Raw genomic sequence first — 18,606 nt, forward strand, 5'->3', positions numbered from 1 at the left:
AAAGAAGAATCTGCTTTATCCACATAGATTGTCAATCAGTATACACCACAAAGAGGACTGAAAAAACAAATCCAGATTTTCTTCTTTAGTATGGCCATAAATATAAGTAAAGATAATTTTGATATTGCTGAGTTTTCACTCAACAAAAATTTTTTCCATTAAATAATAATTCAAGTAGGAAATCTAATAAAGAAGCTTAAAATTTCTACTGTTTATTACAGTCAAACCCAAACTTTAGTCTAAACTAATTTAAAAAATAATATGCTGCAGTTGTATGCATATTAATGAGTCAAGTTGATGTGCTGCCTCATTTGCTATGCAGAACAAGTTCATTGAAGCTGAGAATGAAACTTGATTAAATATGAAAGCATGATGACTGAAAGCAAAAACAAACAAACAAAAAAAAAGAGCTGCAGAGAGCACAGGCAATAAGCAAGCAAAGGGAATAAAAAGGGAAGACAAGTAGGGTGCTGGAACAGGAAAAAGAATAGATCTACATAAACAGAAATATATTTTACCTGTCATCCTCTTTCCCTTCCTCAGCTTGGTCTTCTTGAGCTTTTTCATCATGTCCTGATTCTTTGATCTCCTCCTTATCACAGTTCTCTGTCACCTCTTGCCCTTCCCCTTTTTCATGAATTTCTTGCTCTTTAGCTTTTTCCTCCTCCTCCTCTTTTTCTTCCTCCTCAGGAAATACTTCATCTTGTTCATCCCCTTCCAGCCCTCCCTCTTTTTTCCCCTCTATATCCCTTGTTCTTCTGAAGTCAACAAAATTGAAAAAGGCATGCAAAAAGTAAAAAGAAAAGAATAAATTAAAGTTAGGAGAAGAGCATGCATGAAGAAAGGAAATGCAAAAGAAATTAAATAAAAACTAAAGGATAGAAGCAGACATAATGTAAGTCATGCTTGCTAGGAGCCCAGCCTACACTGGAGAGCTTTGGAGCATTTTCTTAGTAAGTCCCTATTCAAATAAAACTGCATGGCAATACCTCACATTTAGAAAGAAATGTGTGGTCCTAACAATGCCCATATGAGCAGATGCTTAAATTTGCAAATACTTTCTTTTAAGAGGACAATTTTCTGAGAATTACTATAGGTGATGGAGGTGGGTTACACCTAGAAAAGTTATCTTTCATTTGTGCACCAAATGAAACCCAAAGCTCCTCTGAGTGCACACAGGGTGCAGGCAAAGAAAAAGCTGTGTTTTGGTCACAGATACACAATGTGCATCTTGTTGAAGAGCAGCTCAATGATTGTACACCTACAGTTAAGTTGGACTAGTGTAAGTATTAAATAAATTGAATTGGTCTCTCTAAGTATTAAATAATACATCTATAAAAGTTCAGCGTTCTATTTAAAAGAAAAATAAGGTGCCTCTGCTGGCACAAAATTTTTGAGTTAAACTGTCTTTTCAGTCATATTAAGTATATTTTACAAAATGGTTTTCAGAAAGCATGTCTAATGCTTCCTGACAGCATATGTTTGTTATTTCATTGTATGTTAGATAATCCAAGACAACAAAACTTGGCTAAAAACAAATTCCATGAAGACTTCAAGAAGCATTAGATAAAAAAGACATTTGAGCCAGTATTTTGCAAAATCCCTGCAGATGTCATTCTAGGCGAATTGCTAATGTCAAACACAAATAGTGATAAGTGTTCCATTACTGAAATTACACAGCTACGGCTGCCACTGTAGCTCATGAAGCTCACCTTATTTTCTTGCTGCCCCTGGGGCGCTCTGACTGCACAGACATGTAGCTGGTGCTGCTGAAGCGGGACGCGCTGCTGGTGCGGGACACGGCCGAGACGTCACTGACATCGCTGTCCGAGGACTTGTTGGAAACGTTGTCCGAGCCTCGGTGAGGATCCCGCCCCGACCGATACTGCAGGAGCAAAGGGACAGAGATATGGTGTTGTTGTGACACGCTACCACAGAGCAGCTGTGGACCTGGTCCCTCCTGCTATCTAAACTGCCTTTGTCACCACACTGCCTGAACTTTTAAATGAAGATTTTTCCTGATACAGAACAGAAGTTATGTCTTGGTATCTATTAATTTTAGTCTGCTTTGCTACCCCAGTCCTCAGTTTCAATTTGTACAAAATTTCCAGCATGTCCAAAAGTTTCACAAAGCTTAGAAAAGACATCTAAAGCCTCAAAGAATATTCGTACCACAACTGTTTCACCAGTGCAGAAAGGAAAGCAGAGAGATTAGTGACTTGCCTATGATTACTGAGCTCATGAAAGATTAAACAGGAGACAGAATGTGCTGCATGCTATCTATAAAGTACAAGTCTCTTTTGGGGCCTAGCCTGTTTACAAGAACTTCTAACTAACAAATGTTATTTTTTTTTTCTTTTCGAAGTAAATAGATAAGGTTATCATATAAAAATACAAAGTGATGTTGCAGCTGTGCAAACAAACCCACATCTTGCTGAATTGCTGGACTGAGAAGTCTGAAAGGATGGGACTGTACTAGAGGTGATTTGTAGAGAAGAAAATGTACATTTGCCTCAGAAACTAAAAGATTGCAAAGGTATTTGAGCTTGTTAACAGTAATATCAAACATAGAACTGGCAGGTGACTGGTGATCAGCAGTCAGCCCATACAACATAGACAGTATCCTGCAGCAGTCTTCAGGTTAGATCTGAACAAAATATGATAGATATTTGTTTTTGTTACACATTACACTAAAGTAATGTTAAGTCTGTGCCACTCTGCATGGCACTATATGTAAATGTAGTAAATACCAGAAAGATATTTTTCCTTCTCTTTATATACAGGTATGTCTGTGTATACAGAAATCTGATGGGCTGCTACTGGTAAACTTTTCAGGAAAATAGTACTTCAAGATGAATTGTCAATGATTACCAGGTGATTCTTTGGAAATAAGACTGTACAGAGCAGTACAGATGAAGAACAGCACAGACAAGACTGAAAGAAAACAATAGGAAAAAATAATCTACCCAACACACCAGTGGCTTGTTAAACTCTTGGGAATAGCGACATAGTACTCAGCCACATGTAGGAAAGAAATCATAATATAAAATGGCAGACCTGTGAGGTACTGCAGAAGAGAAGGGTGTCCAGGTTTAGCTCTTAAATTGGTCCCTTTTTTATAGATTTAGAAGAACTGTCTTTTGTGAACTAGACAGATAATTTGTTTCTGTTCTCTTGCAAGGAATGTTACACTGGGAAATACTGTGAAAGACTGTGCAATATCTAAAAAGGATTTCAGATATATCTGAATAGGATTTCAAAATATCATTTCAGTGCCTTTCTCAGAAATTATTTTTACATGTAGAAATAGTAAGCTATTTTACTCATTTTAAGACAGGGAAATGAACAAGACAAAAATGCTCATGCAAGTTAGACTGCTGCAGAGAGTGACTAATCATAGCCATAACTCCACACTTACAAAAATGGTTGCACATTCTATGCCAGTCTTTATCATTTTTCCTGATCTGTACTAATTTACCATACTTGTGTTCATCAACAACCACTCAAGTCCCTCACAGCCTTTAAGTGTAAAAGTGAACTTAGCCACCCATAAACTCAGAGCACCTCTGTGATTATAATATTCAAAAGTTTTAATATTTACTAACTGGTTTTATTGATGCCATTAATGTTTTTGTTTGATAAAGAAGACAGTGCATATTATTACTTATATATTCTATTGGGAATTTAAAAGCAATGATTAAACAGCTGTCCTGATCATCGGAGATAATGGAACATTATACCAGAATAAAAGGAGTATCCTTTTAAAGGAGCAACTACTTAGCCCTTTAGAGAAATAAAAAATAATTATGCCTAGAGATATGGTCATGTATTGAGTCCTATCCCCCCACCTAACCTTCCCTAGGATGATTCTTCATTTAAGACAAAGTTATGAATGTGGTTTCTGCTGGTTTAGCCTAAAGCTACCAAGACTGGGAAGCACAGCCGGGTGTACTGTGCAAGCATCACACACCACGGAAAAGGCAATGCAGAGCTGCCCCCAGGCCTCAGGCAGGCAGATGTCAGTGCTGTGCCAAGCCCTGTGCTGCCATGGCCACAGTGCCACTGGCTCCCACCAAGCCAAGGCACAGCCAGGACATGGATGGCTGTGAGCAGGGCTCCTGCTGCCCGCGGCGCTGGGCATGCCGCCGGCGTGGCACAGCTGGCGTGGCTCTGCTTTGGAGAACACAGCACCACGTGTAAGCCATTGATGGAATTGTTAATCCTATTGCAGTCCGCGGATAGACAATCAGGTGTGGTGACTCATAGAATAACAGGACTCGACCTGCAGATCCTACACTGAGCTTGCCCAGCAGTCCATGGAAATGAGCCCTTCTAAATTAAACATGAAGTCACAAACAGAATCAGCATTGCACAAAGTTGTTCTAGAGTCATTCTGCAGTACACAAAGTGTCAAAAATATGTGGTTTTGATTTTCTGTTTCATTTCTACACCTAGAGAATGTCAGATTTTAAACTACTACATAGCAATGTGGTGTATATAACAAATCAGACATTTCCATAAGTAAAAACAACCCTTATTGTGTTGGTTTGGGGTTTTTTTTTAGCTATGCAATAGTAATAATCTAGTGATATAGAATGAAGACTGAGAATTGTTTTGGAAAGAAAAGCAACCTAAAAGTAAATAATTTTACAAATATAATGTGGAAAAGGTCATCAAATCACTACCTTGTCTGTTTTTTCTCAGTTGTACATAAAGATATTTCCTATTAAATGCTTTTTGTTGAGACAGATGTCACTGAAATATTATTTGACTGTTACAGCTTCAGGATGTTTTAAGATTAAAAATGGGAAAGCTAATTGTTCCTGTCATTAAATTGGAATGTCTCAATATACAATATTTTCTAAAGGTTTTGTTTATACCTTGTCTGAGTTACAGTCTCTTGTTCCTTGTCTGAGTTACAGCTACCGGTTCTAATATATACAAAAATGCTGCCCACCAAGGAAATGAAAATTAAATGTAAATGAAATTAAATTGTCTTTCTTGCTGGACAAAATTCAGATACCTCATATTCACTCATAAACTGCTCCTGATTACCCTTTATTCTGCTGCTGAGGTGTACTTTTAACCTTATGTCTGACTTAATTTTGTTTAGGAAACTGATTACAGTAGGGTATTGCACATTAGTGTTTCTGTTACTCCAGCAAAGAAGACCAAAGGAACCATATGCTTGTCCGTGAGAAGCTATGCTGCCGCTTCAGTTTCGGATTTGTTTCTTAAATTGCAGTTCTATACAAGGCTTTTGAAGTGCTCCTTTGCTGACTGCCTCAAGAGTACAATTGCACTTTCACTGTGCAAATATTGATTTTTTCAAAAGCATTTGGTCCTCATGTCATATACTTCAACTGTAAAATGCAATCATTTCTTTCAGTTTTGTACTACTGCTTTTTCATCTTTTGTGTGGTTAAAGTTGCCCCAAGGCATCACATCATATATTTCACATCCAAATTTCTTTCTTCCTCCATATTTCACTTTCCTTTTTTCCTAAATGTCACCCACTGTATGACAAGATGAACTATTGGACTGAAAAAGTAATTTTTAACCAAGTGCTAGCCCCCCATTATATCTGAAAAACAGATACCATTTTCCATCCCTCTCCACTGCTGTTCCTGTGTCTTGTGCTGCAGGATTTGCACAATCTGACTGCACATTGATAGGGAACTGCAGTCCCCATGGCTGGATGAGCATGGCCACTGATTTTGATCATCCAGCAACTACCCTGTGTGGTCCAGCATCCCTCAGCAGAAAACATCAGTGCAAGCACACTAATGAGCATCACACCTCCTCTGGGTTGAACAATCAGATGATCAGGGTGTGGTGAAATGTACCTGCACACTATAAAGATTAGCTAAAAGGTTTCTTTCAGATTCTTTTTTTTGTTTTTTAAATGCCAGCCATGACAGTAGGAAAATTATCTCCTGACTTTCTTCAGGCTGGAAATAGTGTTGGAATATGGCTAAATTTTCATTTCCACCCCAATAAAGACTTATATAATAAAGGTAATATTCTGGACTTTATAAGCCAGTAAGCAGTCAACCCAACCTCTTCAAGCTGCTTCAAAAATGGGAAGTCTGCTGAAAGCAGAGGGATTGATTAAAAGCTGCTTTTGAAATTTTAATAGTAAGATGGTTTTGTCCTATTTTGCAGTGTTGAACAATGAGAAAAATTTCAATATTACAGATTCTATTAAACAAATATTCCCAAGTTTCTAAAAGCATTTTTATCTGTGTTAGCAGAATAATCAGCTGGAGAGCCTAACAAAATGACAGTTAGGTGTTAGTACTTATGCCTTTTAACTTCAAGAAGTTACTGTCCTTTAGTGAAAAATTCATTATTTTTAAAGCTGAAAAACAAATACCTACTCTGCTTCCTAATACAACAACCTCTGCAAACATTTTGACCTCTTTGTGAACTATTGGTAAATGGCTGACAGGACACAGAGAGCTGCAACTTCTCTGACACTGATGCTCTTTTTTCTGCAAAGAAACTGGCTTGGAGCTTCTAGTTCAAAGGGAGTTTTAAAGTGTTTCATGTTGCTTTACTCTATTGTTACCAGTCTTCTATCTTGGACTATACAGTCATGCAGTTGTCCAGACAATTGACATTGTCAGTGATTTCTAAATGTCTTTCTATTTTTTTAAATCTTTTTATTATCTTTTCTTTTTTTATAGTCTACTCATCAGGTTTTATTTGCTAGCATTTACATAGGGACATACAAATCTGGTCAATGTTTTCAGTGATCAAAATGTTGGGAAGATGTTTCAGACAATTGTCTATTGTGCTACTACCAGAAGATTAAAGAACCATTCTGGACTATTTCAATAGTTCTTTGGCTCACTAACAAAAGCTCTCAAGCAGCCAGAGCACAGCAATTTGAAACCTTCTATACCTCTTGGTGTGAATTCACAACCTCTAAAGGCACTGCAAAGTTTAGTTATTACCACACATTATTTGAATAAATGTTACTGGATTGTTTGATTCTTTCTAAAACTTTTGTTAATGGCTGCCTAATGAAGTCTGCCATTAAAATTAAAGCCAAATACTTACTAACAATTACAGCAATAACATTAGACTTATATAAAGCAAAAAATTCAGACATTTTTACAAAATATCACATACACATGAGTATATATGTTTATCTTTAGCTTGCATACACACAAACTCAAGATGAAGGCTATGATTAATCTGCCCTTTTATGTAATTTATACATAGCCAGCTCAATAATCTGTGTTTACATTTGCCACTCCTGTCAAGATCAATCAAGATAATTGAGGTACAGCCAGTCAGGTCTGCCTTTGCCAGTTCTGCTTTAGCTATCACATGGCACACAGAAGTCCCTCAGGAGATTAATTCTTTAATTCTTGCACTGCTCTTGCATTAGATGTTAGGCATGAGATCCACAGTTGCCTTGGGCTTCTCAATATGGAGCTGCAGCCAGTCTACCTTAGACTCATTCTTGGCTGCTGATCCTGTCTTCTGCCTTGTAGTCCTGGATCCTATCCTATCTTCCTCTTTTTTATTTCTAACTCTTGGATCATACTTTTTAACCCTATAATTTTCATCTGATAAGTCATTGGAACACTGGCATTGTTCCAACTTTTCTCCCTTCACCCAGTTCTTGCTTTGTATTCAGCACTCTCTGATCTCCTGAGCCTGGCCCTGTGCACCTCACCTGGCATTCTTGCCTTGCACTAACATAAAGGAGGGAGCTACTGTGTTGCTACTTCTGAGCAGGACAGTGCCTGGACCAGTAAATCTAAATCTAGCTGGATGTACAGTGGTTCTCTATACATTCATCCATCACTTCCATTCCTTATGCAATGACTTTTTTCCTCAGTATTCAAAACATTCCAATCCACTTCTACCTTGAATAAAAAGAACTGGCTGTAATCCGATTTGCAAACCCACCTTCTAAACCATCCAAATTTCCAATAAATTAGACCACCAACTAAAACATCAATAAAAAGGAACATTCATATTTCTATTGAACATGTGAAAAACCTTTTTTCAAAAGTTTTCACATCCTTTCCTTTGTTGTGTGGTGTCATCTATTTATCAATTTCATTAACCAATACTCACATATGCAGCCTTACAGAGTTCCTAAAACCTGATTTCACTATGGAATTAAGCAATGCTGCAAATTGCATCCTACAGCTAAATTAGGGAAGGAAAACAACAATGAAAAAGATCGAGTCAGCAGTGGGCCTTTGCAGGAGATAAGGGAAGCTTTGGTTGTACTGACTTGAGCACAAATAGAACAAGAGGAGAGATTATTCCCCTCTATTCAGCAGTCACTAGCCTGCATCTACAATATTGTAAGCAGTTTTGAGACCCCAAGTGAAACACTGACATGGATAAACTGGATTAAGTTTATTGGAAGGCCACCAAGCTGGCTGGGGGTGCTTGGCTCGTTCTGACTGAGCAGTGATAGCTGTGGGAGTACCTAACAGCAGATTATCAGGTCATAGAGGGAAGAAGTCAAAAAGACAGAGCAAAGAAATTTACAGCAGTTCTGAGTGGTATAAGGCCCATTTTTACCATAGGCAGAGTGAAGTAATGGATCAAGTTACCCAGAGTTTGATCCTTGAATATTTTCAAGACCTGACCAGCTAAAGCCCTGAGGAGCCTGTATTGATGTCACACTGACCTTGCCTTGGACTCCTGCTAAAGGTTGGGCTAGACAGCTTTTAAGGTCCTTTTCAACACAAATTACTCAGGGTGATCCAGGAGTTGAAGTTGAAACTTCAAGGGCAGAAGTAAAACAGAAGTCACCAATGTATCAGTGCCTAGGGACAACTGGAAATCTAGAGGGAAGTAGTCCAGAGGCAAGCCAAATCAAAAGACAAAAAATCATCAGCTTCACATATGTTGGCATATGGTGTAATTTTTTTAAAGAACTTTCAAAGTGCACAATGTTATATAAAAAACAGGAGAGTACTAGAAAATATTCTGTCGTTACTTCAAGAGAACTTACAGACCCTGTAAATATTTGGTAAAGTAGGAGCAGTAAGGCACCTCTTAAGTATTTGTGTCTTTAAGTGAGCTTGAAAATTAGCTTGTCAACAAGTTTGTCTTCCTACAAAAGAATATGTTCCTACAGTAATTTTCAAACACCAAGTAGCTTTTTCTCTCATGGGTTTTTTTTCATACAGTATGACTTTTGGAATATCAAGGCAACCTCTAATTTCAACTGCTCTAATACTTGTTCTGAAATCAAGCTGTTATTGATGCAGAATTAATTCACAAAGATTCTTTCATCTAGTCTAGGGAGCTAAATGTTATTATTTAATCTTACTTTAAGTCAGGACCAAATTTAAAAAATTTTGGAAGGAGAGAGAACTGCAAAATTTCAGCTGGAATATATAAAGTTACCACTTTATTCCAGACTGTTCAAAATCACAAAGACATTGTTTAAAATCCCATCTCTTCTTTGATAAACACAGTGGGTGAAAAACTGTTGTGTAAGATAAAGTAAAAGACAAATCAAGAGAGGAATAATTATAATCATCACCACAAAAAATTCTTAAAAGGCAATCTAAGTTGTGCTACATATTGCAATGAAAATATGGGGTTTATGATGGCCAAGCAGGTGTCTCCTAATATCTCATCAAAAGCTACCTTAAAATAATTACACATAGAGAGAGCTTCTACATCAAATCATAAACATAATTGAAGCGTGGGACATGACACCACAGCAACACCATAGACCCCTTTGGTGGTATGCCTCATCTACTGGATAACCAGACACCATCCTTAAAAGCGAAGGCAACAGCTTTCTATTATTTATCCATGAAATTGAGGTGTTTAGGAGGAGTTTTGACAGCTGGAATAATAAAGGTGATTCTGACAGATCAATTGAGGCAAAAGAGAGGCCCGCTACAGCACATGGCTAGGGTGAAACAGCTATAATTGACCATATAAGCTACAAGGAACAGAAAATCTTATGTGCCCTGTGGATGAACTTCATCTTGTTACAAGAGCTGATGCTTTGTATCAAGTTATAAGCAAAGCACAGAATGCATTTCTCTAACCACAAAATACCCAACATTTCTTGAAAAAAGGCCAAGATCTTGAAGAAATATGAGTCTACCTAATATGAAGGTGAACAAATAAGAGCTTCAAAGGAAGATCCTTGCAATCATACTTAAGGGTAGAAGGATATCCAACAATCACTCCTCCTTTTCCATGTGAAAGGAATTCAGAAAAGTATACAAAATGGAAAATAAAACAAAGATCTTCCAATGATTTCTTTGAAACATTTACTATCCAATTTCCCTTTCATATTGCTGATCTCCACCAGAATTTTAATTGCTATTTAAAACAGGGCAAAGTCAGTCACCAAGTTTCACTTTAGAGAAATGGGTCCACAGTCTGGCTATGTGATGGTGGGTAATAAACTCTAAAATACATCTTCTCATATTTCCCTGAATCTTTTTGACTGCCACACATTAACTATTCTGTCTTACACAGAAGGGAGAAATTTTTTTTTTTAAGTAGACACCAGCAATCCTTTAGCATTCCACAGCACCACGTCAAGACTCCTGAAGATGCATCACCATGGACACAATTCACTGTAAAATGTCTGGGCTGTTCAAGTCAGGGCAATTGCAAAAGACAGGTATCCAGGGCCTGCCCAATTTACTGTGCAATTACATTTGACAGTATCTCCAGTATTTAACTCCTGTTGAACTTCAGAATGCTTGTAGGACAGCCTGGTGAGCCTACACTTGCTCAATGGGTCCAGTTTGAGCGATAACTCTGTTTTTTCTGCTCCTCATTGGTCTTCTAACACTAGTACATCCTACTCACATTGGATAGAATGAATCAAAGTATGCTTCCTGTATTTGTTTCCATTCCTCAAGTGGTTCACATGCCATTTCTGCCACCACTGCACTCAAAATCTTTTGCACTTCATATACTCCTGGAATGCAGTCAACAGCTTATTTTTTAAAGAGAGTAACAAGGCAGAATTCCTGCTTAAAAAAAACAAAACACTTTTTCCTATGGTTGTTCTACCTAATTTGGGCTTCTTTGAGATGTTACTTTGCAAATGGAAGCTAGGACATCAAATCATATGCAGTTTATGGAATTTTTTTATACATTAACCTGGATTTTAAACTTTATTTCCATAATTTGATTTCAGTCCTTTGGTCTCACGAAAACAAGTACAAATGAAATAAAAAGATGGCAAGGCAACCATCTTTTCTTATCACAGAGTTTCTGTTTCATTACACTTTATTTCAACCCAAAAGCCTATTAACTATTTCAGCATACCTGATGGCTTAAGAACAGGAATACGAACTTTCCCCTTAATCCTAACTTCATTATGTAACATTTAATATGCCTTTCACCAAATTTGTCCTGGGACAAAGCACCTTCAAAAGAATTCATGCTGAAAAGAACAGCTGGATTGACACATGGCCATCTGGTGAGTGCTTATTCCTGTAAGCAGAAGTGCCTAAGGCCGCAATTGTTCAAGAACAGGATATAAATATATCTTTATACAGCTATGATTTCACTTTCCAAGTCCTTAAATCCACAGATATCAGAGGACAGCCTGTAAAATCAAGCATGATTTGAGGGGATGTGACATAATCTTCTTTCTTAACGTTTTGTTTTCACTGATCATTAGGATACATCTTGGAAAATCCATGCACAATAAGAAAATGCAAGCTCAGCTGATAACTTTCCTGCAAATTTTATGCTGATTCATATCAAGCTAAAGGAGGAACCAATCTGTAAGATAGATACCATCATTTCCTTATCAATCTATAAACAAGGTAAACTGCTTAGGAAACATTATTTTCCCTAAAACATATTTCCTCAGCAGCTTTACTCTTGCTTTATTGCAACTAGCAAAACAAAGGCTGCAGGGAGATCCTGAACAAGCAAACTTGCAGGATCTCCTACAGATCAGAAAAATTGAACTCTCTTTTTCTCCCAGTCATTATCCTTGAGGGGGTAATTAGAGAACATTTACTACTTATGTCTCCCATATCTCATTTTAAATAATGTGATTAACTTTTGCTTGCTTGTAAGGTGGATCTGAGTTCACTTTTACTGAAAACATGCAGCATCTATTCATATTATTTACAATTTCATCTTCACCACAGAAACCACTTAAACAGTAGGGCATAATACGCAACATTTGCAAACAAACAATTAAAAAATATCAATTGAAACCACATGAAGAATTTATTTCATTTCAAAAGACAGGTACTTAGATTGGAGCTATTCTGAGATCAAAACTTCTGTAAATATTTTTGAAGATTTTTAATGTCTATGAATTCTTAGAATAACTTCAGATCTTGAAGTTATTTTAAATTTATAAATGTTTCCTCAGATTAGCATTAACATAATATTTCCCAAATTTATGTGACTAGAAACTAGCTTAGATGAGGGAAAGGAAACATTTTAAAATGCCTCCTAAATATCACCCAATCTGCTTCTTTACAATTCTTGAAACTCAGAGTCAGCCAGAAATGAATTTAAGTTTTTGTTCCTTACTTACAGAACTCTATGTCACAGTGTTTAGATTTTTTTTAATAGAAAATCAGATGCTAATTAAAGTTCAGATGCTAATTTATTAATTAGCTAGTAGTTTCAGATTAAACTGCAGAACTATGCAAATCACCAGAGTTATTCTTTACCTGATGGCATATGTCACTCAAGAGAGAGCAGAAACAGAATTATGTATCCTGGTTCTCTGAAATTAATGCATCTAAGATGCTCTATATGATGCAACAAATATAACATCCTTCAAGGATTTTACACAGTTTGAAGAAAAAAGATATATCAGAATAATTTTACTGTGATAGAACAAGCAGAACCTCAGAAAAAATTTGTTATTTCCTGCTATTATTCACTGACTCCAGACTGTCAATGAAATCCCTGGTAAAACAATTATTTCCATCCACAGAAGAAGGATAATACTTCTCCTGATAAATTACTAAAGAAAATATTCTGTTTCCTAGCACTAAAAAATACTAGTTCTTGTAAGCAAAGCCTTTAGTTCCCAGAAACAGCAGTAAAAAATACCACAGGTTAGAAAGGACACAGAGGTAATTTCATGTCTTAGTAATATTCTCACTGTGAGTGTTGTTGAAGGCATTGAGGCTTTACAAGAACCTCCCTATGCTGAGCTGAGACTCCAAGGTCCTGACCCTACTTTGATTAGCTCCATTGTGCAGAACCAGCTTTTCAGAATAATGCCTCTGTGGAACATCTCTCTAAACCCTTCATATGAGCTACTTGCAGTACAGGTGCTTGAAGCCACAGTTATATTAATGAAAAATAACTGTAAGAGTTTAGGTAGTTAAGGTACTTACTAAAATAAGAATCAAAAATCCACAGAGAAATCTGATAGACACACACACATAGCATTCTTTCCCATGTAACAGCTGGCAAAAATTCCTCAAAACCACAAACCTATTGCTTGGAAAAAAGTTGATAAGCTGGTTAAATTTTCATTTATAATTTTGGGGTTGCTATCAAAGAAAATCAAACTATTTAATAAAGAGGAGCACTCCCAGATGTGAATAAAACATCCGGACCACTAAAACATTATTATAGCCAGACTTACAAATGATAACAGTAATCTCTGGGCAAATCCTTCCTCTAAGTGTGCTCAAGCTAAACCACAGGAGCAGCTCTCCAGGGGCTGTCCCAGGAGCACCTCCTGGAGCTGGGCAGGGCAGGAGTGAGGTGAGGGGGGAGCCAGCAAATCTGACAGTCCCTTCTGAGCCACCCTCTGTGAAGCAGATAAAGGCTTCTCTTCTTCAGCCTGGAGAAGAGAAGGCTCCAGGAAGACCTTACAGAAGCCTTCAGTAAAAACTGACAGCGAAGGACTTTTCTACAAGACTCTGTAGTGATAGAATGAGGGGTAATGGCTTTAAACTGAAAGAATAGATAACATATTAGGAAGAAATTCTTTACTGTGATGGTGGTAAGGCACTGGAACAGGTAGCCCAGAGAAATTGTAGATGCCCCATAGGTGAAGGGATCAAGACACAGCAGGGTGGAGCTTTGAGCAGCCTGGTCTAGTGGAAGGTGGCCCTGCCCAAAGCAGGGGGATAGGAAGCAGATGATCTTTAAGGCAATTCTATGATTCATTCTATGGTTCATTTTGAATCCTACACATTTAAACAGGCTCTGTGCAAGCCCTGCACTGAGATTTCAGGTCTGTCCTTTGTAAGTGTGTGCCACACTTTCCTTGATTTTTCAAGGTCAGCAGTCTAGCAGATTGATCTGGCAAACCTGTTTCCATCATGGAGCCACTGCTCTTTTGTACTTCAAATGTGAATAATGACTTTTTTGTACACATTTGGCATGGTACAGAATTAAGTAGCACAATATGGTGTGATTCATGTTATCACAGATTATTATTCCAATTTCTTAGAGTTCCCTGATTGTTGTAGCAATTCAATTAACTTCATATGTTGTCTATTTTTGAATCCCACACCTTGGCACCCAGATATTTAGTACATATTTCCCAGTTAATTTTTTTCTTTTTTTTTTCTGTAGATTTTCTCATGTATTATCAGCCTAACAACAGTTTCAGAACAACTTAAATAATTAATTCAAGCATAGTCAAAGTATTTTGCACACTAATTGCTACTTAGTTCAATAGCATCTTGGAACTTTACAGCTTAAATTCAGATAAAAACTGTACACAGAAATAATTGAATTTACGATGAAAAGACAGTAGCTCTGAACCAATAGACTAACAGTTTAGCAATTCACTTGTCTATACAAAGCCATTCAGAAAGGAAAATACATTCTATTATAAAAAGGATAAAAGGATTTAAGATAGATTGCAGTGATTGCTCCGGCTGGAAGTTGATCAAAACATCTCCCAGGTGAGTTTAAAATGTGATTATTAAAGGAATGGTTACAATGCTCAATTGAATTTGCCTTTTACAGAAAGCTTTTGATATAAATTTTGCTGTATATGAGGTATATATGTGCTTACTAAAATATTTTTTTCTTGAAAATACTTGCTCTTTGCAAAAGAATATTTAAGTCATCACTATAAAACACAGGACTGTCTTACAGTTAGCATTTGTGCTTTTTAATGGAAACACAATTCTCTGTGATTGAAAAGCCCTTTTTTTTCCCCTAGTAGACACCTATAACTAATGAAAATTCAGAGCCAAAATAGAATGATGGTTTTACTTTTTTAATTTTGGGGTCATTTTTTCTCTTTGAGATTCATTGTAAAATTATAAGGTACTTCTTCAATAACGTTCTATCATGTATTTAACCTCTTCTTTCTAAACATGATTACCAATAGAAGCTTACACAAAATCGAAGAAAATGTGACAACAGAAAGTACCTGTTGACAGCTAAAGACAGCCAGCATCAGCCTCCTTTCAGATGTTTAAATTTCAGACACAAGCATCATATGTGAATGCAGTATTTTTGGTAATCACAGTATTAAATTTTAAAATACCCTAAATTTCAGATAGAGACATGGACACTCAAGATTAAAAAAAATTAATTGAAAAATTATCAAAGCCAAAATAAATAAAAAGAGTGCTTAAATTTAAGGAAAAGGAAAATGACAGCAACAGAAATATTTTCTAAGAGCTTGCCACACCTTTTACTGAAGAAGAAAATACTAGAAATCACAGCAACCCCTATCTATATTCAAAGTCACTAAATTAATTCTAACACATCAGCAAAATACAGTTTGATAAAAATAGAAATTAAAGAAGAGGTATTTTCTACATTACCATGTATATAGAGTTCAGTTCTGAATTTATTTCATCTAGATATATTTTTAAGTCTTATAACTGAGCTTTAAATCCTGTACTTATAGGAACCAGAACTTCCATTTCAGCAATTTATTCCCAACATTTTTTCTATTAAAAATACAATTAAATACTTGATTGAAAATATAAATGCTACCAGCACTATGGGCCAGAGAGATGCTCTGCCACTGACCAGCAAAATTCATTACAGATCATGCACACATGAGTGATGGATTAGATGACCTGAGCACCCACAGGATGTTGGCAGTGACAGAATCTGTCCTTCCAGACCAGCTGGTGGAGCTACCAAGTTTCTGGCCCAAAGAACAATACTCATTAGTCCTCAGGAAAGCACAAAAGCCATGGAACAGGCAATGTTTCCTCACCTGGGAAGTTCTCAGTTGGTGTCTAATTGGTGTTTGGTTTATTTTCTGAAGACAAGAGCTTATTGGTGCAGAGGAGGGCAATGGGAAGGAGCAGGGAACTACACTGTGCTATTCCCTTTGGAAGCCTACCAAATTCTACTGACAAGGCCCTTAGCTGTATGGGCATTCTACAGAAATTTATTGCACTCAATATTTGTGGGTAGTCTCTGCTTTCTTAACTATTCTCCAGCACAGCTCCTTTAGAATTATTTTGTTTCTCCAAGTTTTATTCAGATTCTTAAAATTTTAAAATTTAAACTGGTATATTAAAAAGAAGTATCTACAAAACAATTTATGAGCTGTTTTGAGGGCATATGGATATCTAAATAGCCTCCATTTTGTATTTAGTATTTTGAATATTTCTAATTACATCCTTAACAGCATCAGCTGTAAGAAACAATTATAGATCAAAGAGGTATATGCATAATTATCATAAATTGTCAAATTATCACTGGGTATCTCATGATCCTCCAAGAACTCTAAAACAGTTGTCAATATAAAACCAATATAAATCAAATACAGCTTATATGCAGTGAAATATCAAAGTTCCCAACATCCCTTTAGTTGAATGTCTGTTTAACTCCCTTTTCCACAAGAGTTTCAAGAAGAAAGGTGGAAAGTGCTTCTGCTAGCACACTTTGCTGCTCTGCGTAAGGCTCTGCTTTGATTTTAAAGGAGGAGACAAAGGGATTCCCAAAACACCATTATACGAAATCTTTCAGTTGACAGCAAAGGTCAAAGGATTCCACATGTAGTGTACCCATGGCAAAACTACTTCTTGCAGGTTTCAGAGGGAAAAGGCAGCTCTTGGCAATGCTTTTGCACTTTACATGACCTTACAATTAAGATCTGCTTCTGAGGCATTCCAATTCGGCCTCCTCCACCTCCAGATCTTACCTTTTCCACATTCTCTCACACAGGAATCCCTTAAGGTTTTACTTGATTCACTGCTGAATCAAAGTGTCTCATTCTGCAGAGCTGCAGCTGCATCTACACTACTCAAAAAGCTAAACACATGCTTGACTCTTCTTTTCCACAGTTTAATTTGTCTTGATCTTGTTATCGGGCTAGAAGATCACAAACTAGCATGCTAGTATGCCTTATAGTACACCAAACACAGAGAATTATGCTTGTATCTAAAACTTGAATTGTGCTTGTTGATTATCAGGAAATGCAGCTTTACATATATCTGATGATGCAGAAAGTTCCAGTATTATAATCAATATGAATCATTAAAGGTGGAGTTAGGAAATCCTCTTTGATGTTCTGTATTATTCTGTATTTGATGTAGTCTTTTCTACATTTGGCTAAATAAGCTTGTTCAGCAAAAAATCCAAGTTTTTATCTGCTCTTTTACTTCTTTTATCCCAACTTTATTCTTTGTTGCTCTAACATACTCTATTGCTAATTAATACGTTACTGACTATTACTAATTGCTATATTATGTAACTGGATTTCTCTGCCTTTTTGTAGGTCATTTTTTTTCCTAATAAAACAAATAAAACGAGTCTCAAGATACTTAGAGGTTTAAATGTGTGTCAGCTAGTTGTCAGTCTCTGTTTTACCTTTGTTCCTAAAGAAAGCCATAATTTGTCACTGCTGCTGCTCCTACATAATTCCAGCTCCCTTTAGATTGACATCAGTGACCAGACTTTCTGTAGGGGCTAATGTTAGCCCGAGTTATTGGAATTCTCTCTTGATTTCACTCTGATTGCAAACACTTCTAGGGTTCTTTATACCAGAAGTATCTTCTCTCTTTTTTTCTTAGCAACAGCAAAGCTTTTTAACTTCCCTCCGCCGATCCACTGTGCACGTTCTAGTCCTTGGGGCAAGGAGAGAGGAATGACGAGATTTCTCTCATCCTTCATCCTCAATTTGTCAGCAGGAATTCCTGTATCTGAGCACTGGTGGGAATGGCCAGAGGAAGATGCTGCTCACCAAACACAGCACTACCAATTTGTTTGCCAGAATGATGGGAGTAAAGAGCAGGAAGCAAGGCAGAGAGGTTCAGAGAGGTTTGATGAGGGAATTTGGGAAGTGACTCCAAAAGCCACCTCTACAAAATGTGAACTGTATGAGTCCAGCATGTGGCTCGCTCAGCTCCCATCTTCTCCTTCCCTCTTCAGAGTACATCTTGCTTAAAAATTTAGAACTGGGAAGCTTAGCTCTTATGCAAAACAATAAACTAGTCACAGAAAGATTCTTGAGGGAAATTACACAAATCAGGCTGGGGTTGCAGAGGCACAGTATGGTAAATGGCTAATTTTGCTTCTGGTGGAGCACTCTTGTGCTACTGAGCATTTTTTCTTTATTTCTATAGTTCAGGTTTTCCATTATGTCAGCATCTACCAGCACTGAAATTCAGACTTTAGTATATATATCCTATTTAGTACAAGTTTACTAGTACCCAA

General features: G+C 36.9%; 1 protein-coding gene across 29 annotated transcripts in view; it reads right to left on the minus strand.

Annotated features, from left to right (window-relative positions):
- Positions 1-18,606, minus strand: part of RIMS2 (regulating synaptic membrane exocytosis 2) — a 444,895-nt gene that overhangs the window by 67,380 nt on the left and 358,909 nt on the right. For 18 of the 29 annotated variants that reach the window (XM_066564543.1, XM_066564576.1, XM_066564535.1 and 15 more), the window contains one exon: positions 1,713-1,885. The exons of 10 other annotated variants lie outside the window; for them this stretch is intronic. In XM_066564543.1, coding sequence (XP_066420640.1) covers positions 1,713-1,885 — 173 coding nt within the window. Of the gene's footprint in view, positions 1-518; positions 759-1,712; positions 1,886-18,606 lie in introns of all 29 variants that reach the window. One more of the 29 variants, XM_066564735.1, reaches the window with a different exon arrangement.

This window comes from Molothrus aeneus, chromosome 1 (genome assembly GCF_037042795.1).
Source record: "Molothrus aeneus isolate 106 chromosome 1, BPBGC_Maene_1.0, whole genome shotgun sequence".
Classification (NCBI taxonomy): Eukaryota; Metazoa; Chordata; class Aves; order Passeriformes; family Icteridae; genus Molothrus; species Molothrus aeneus.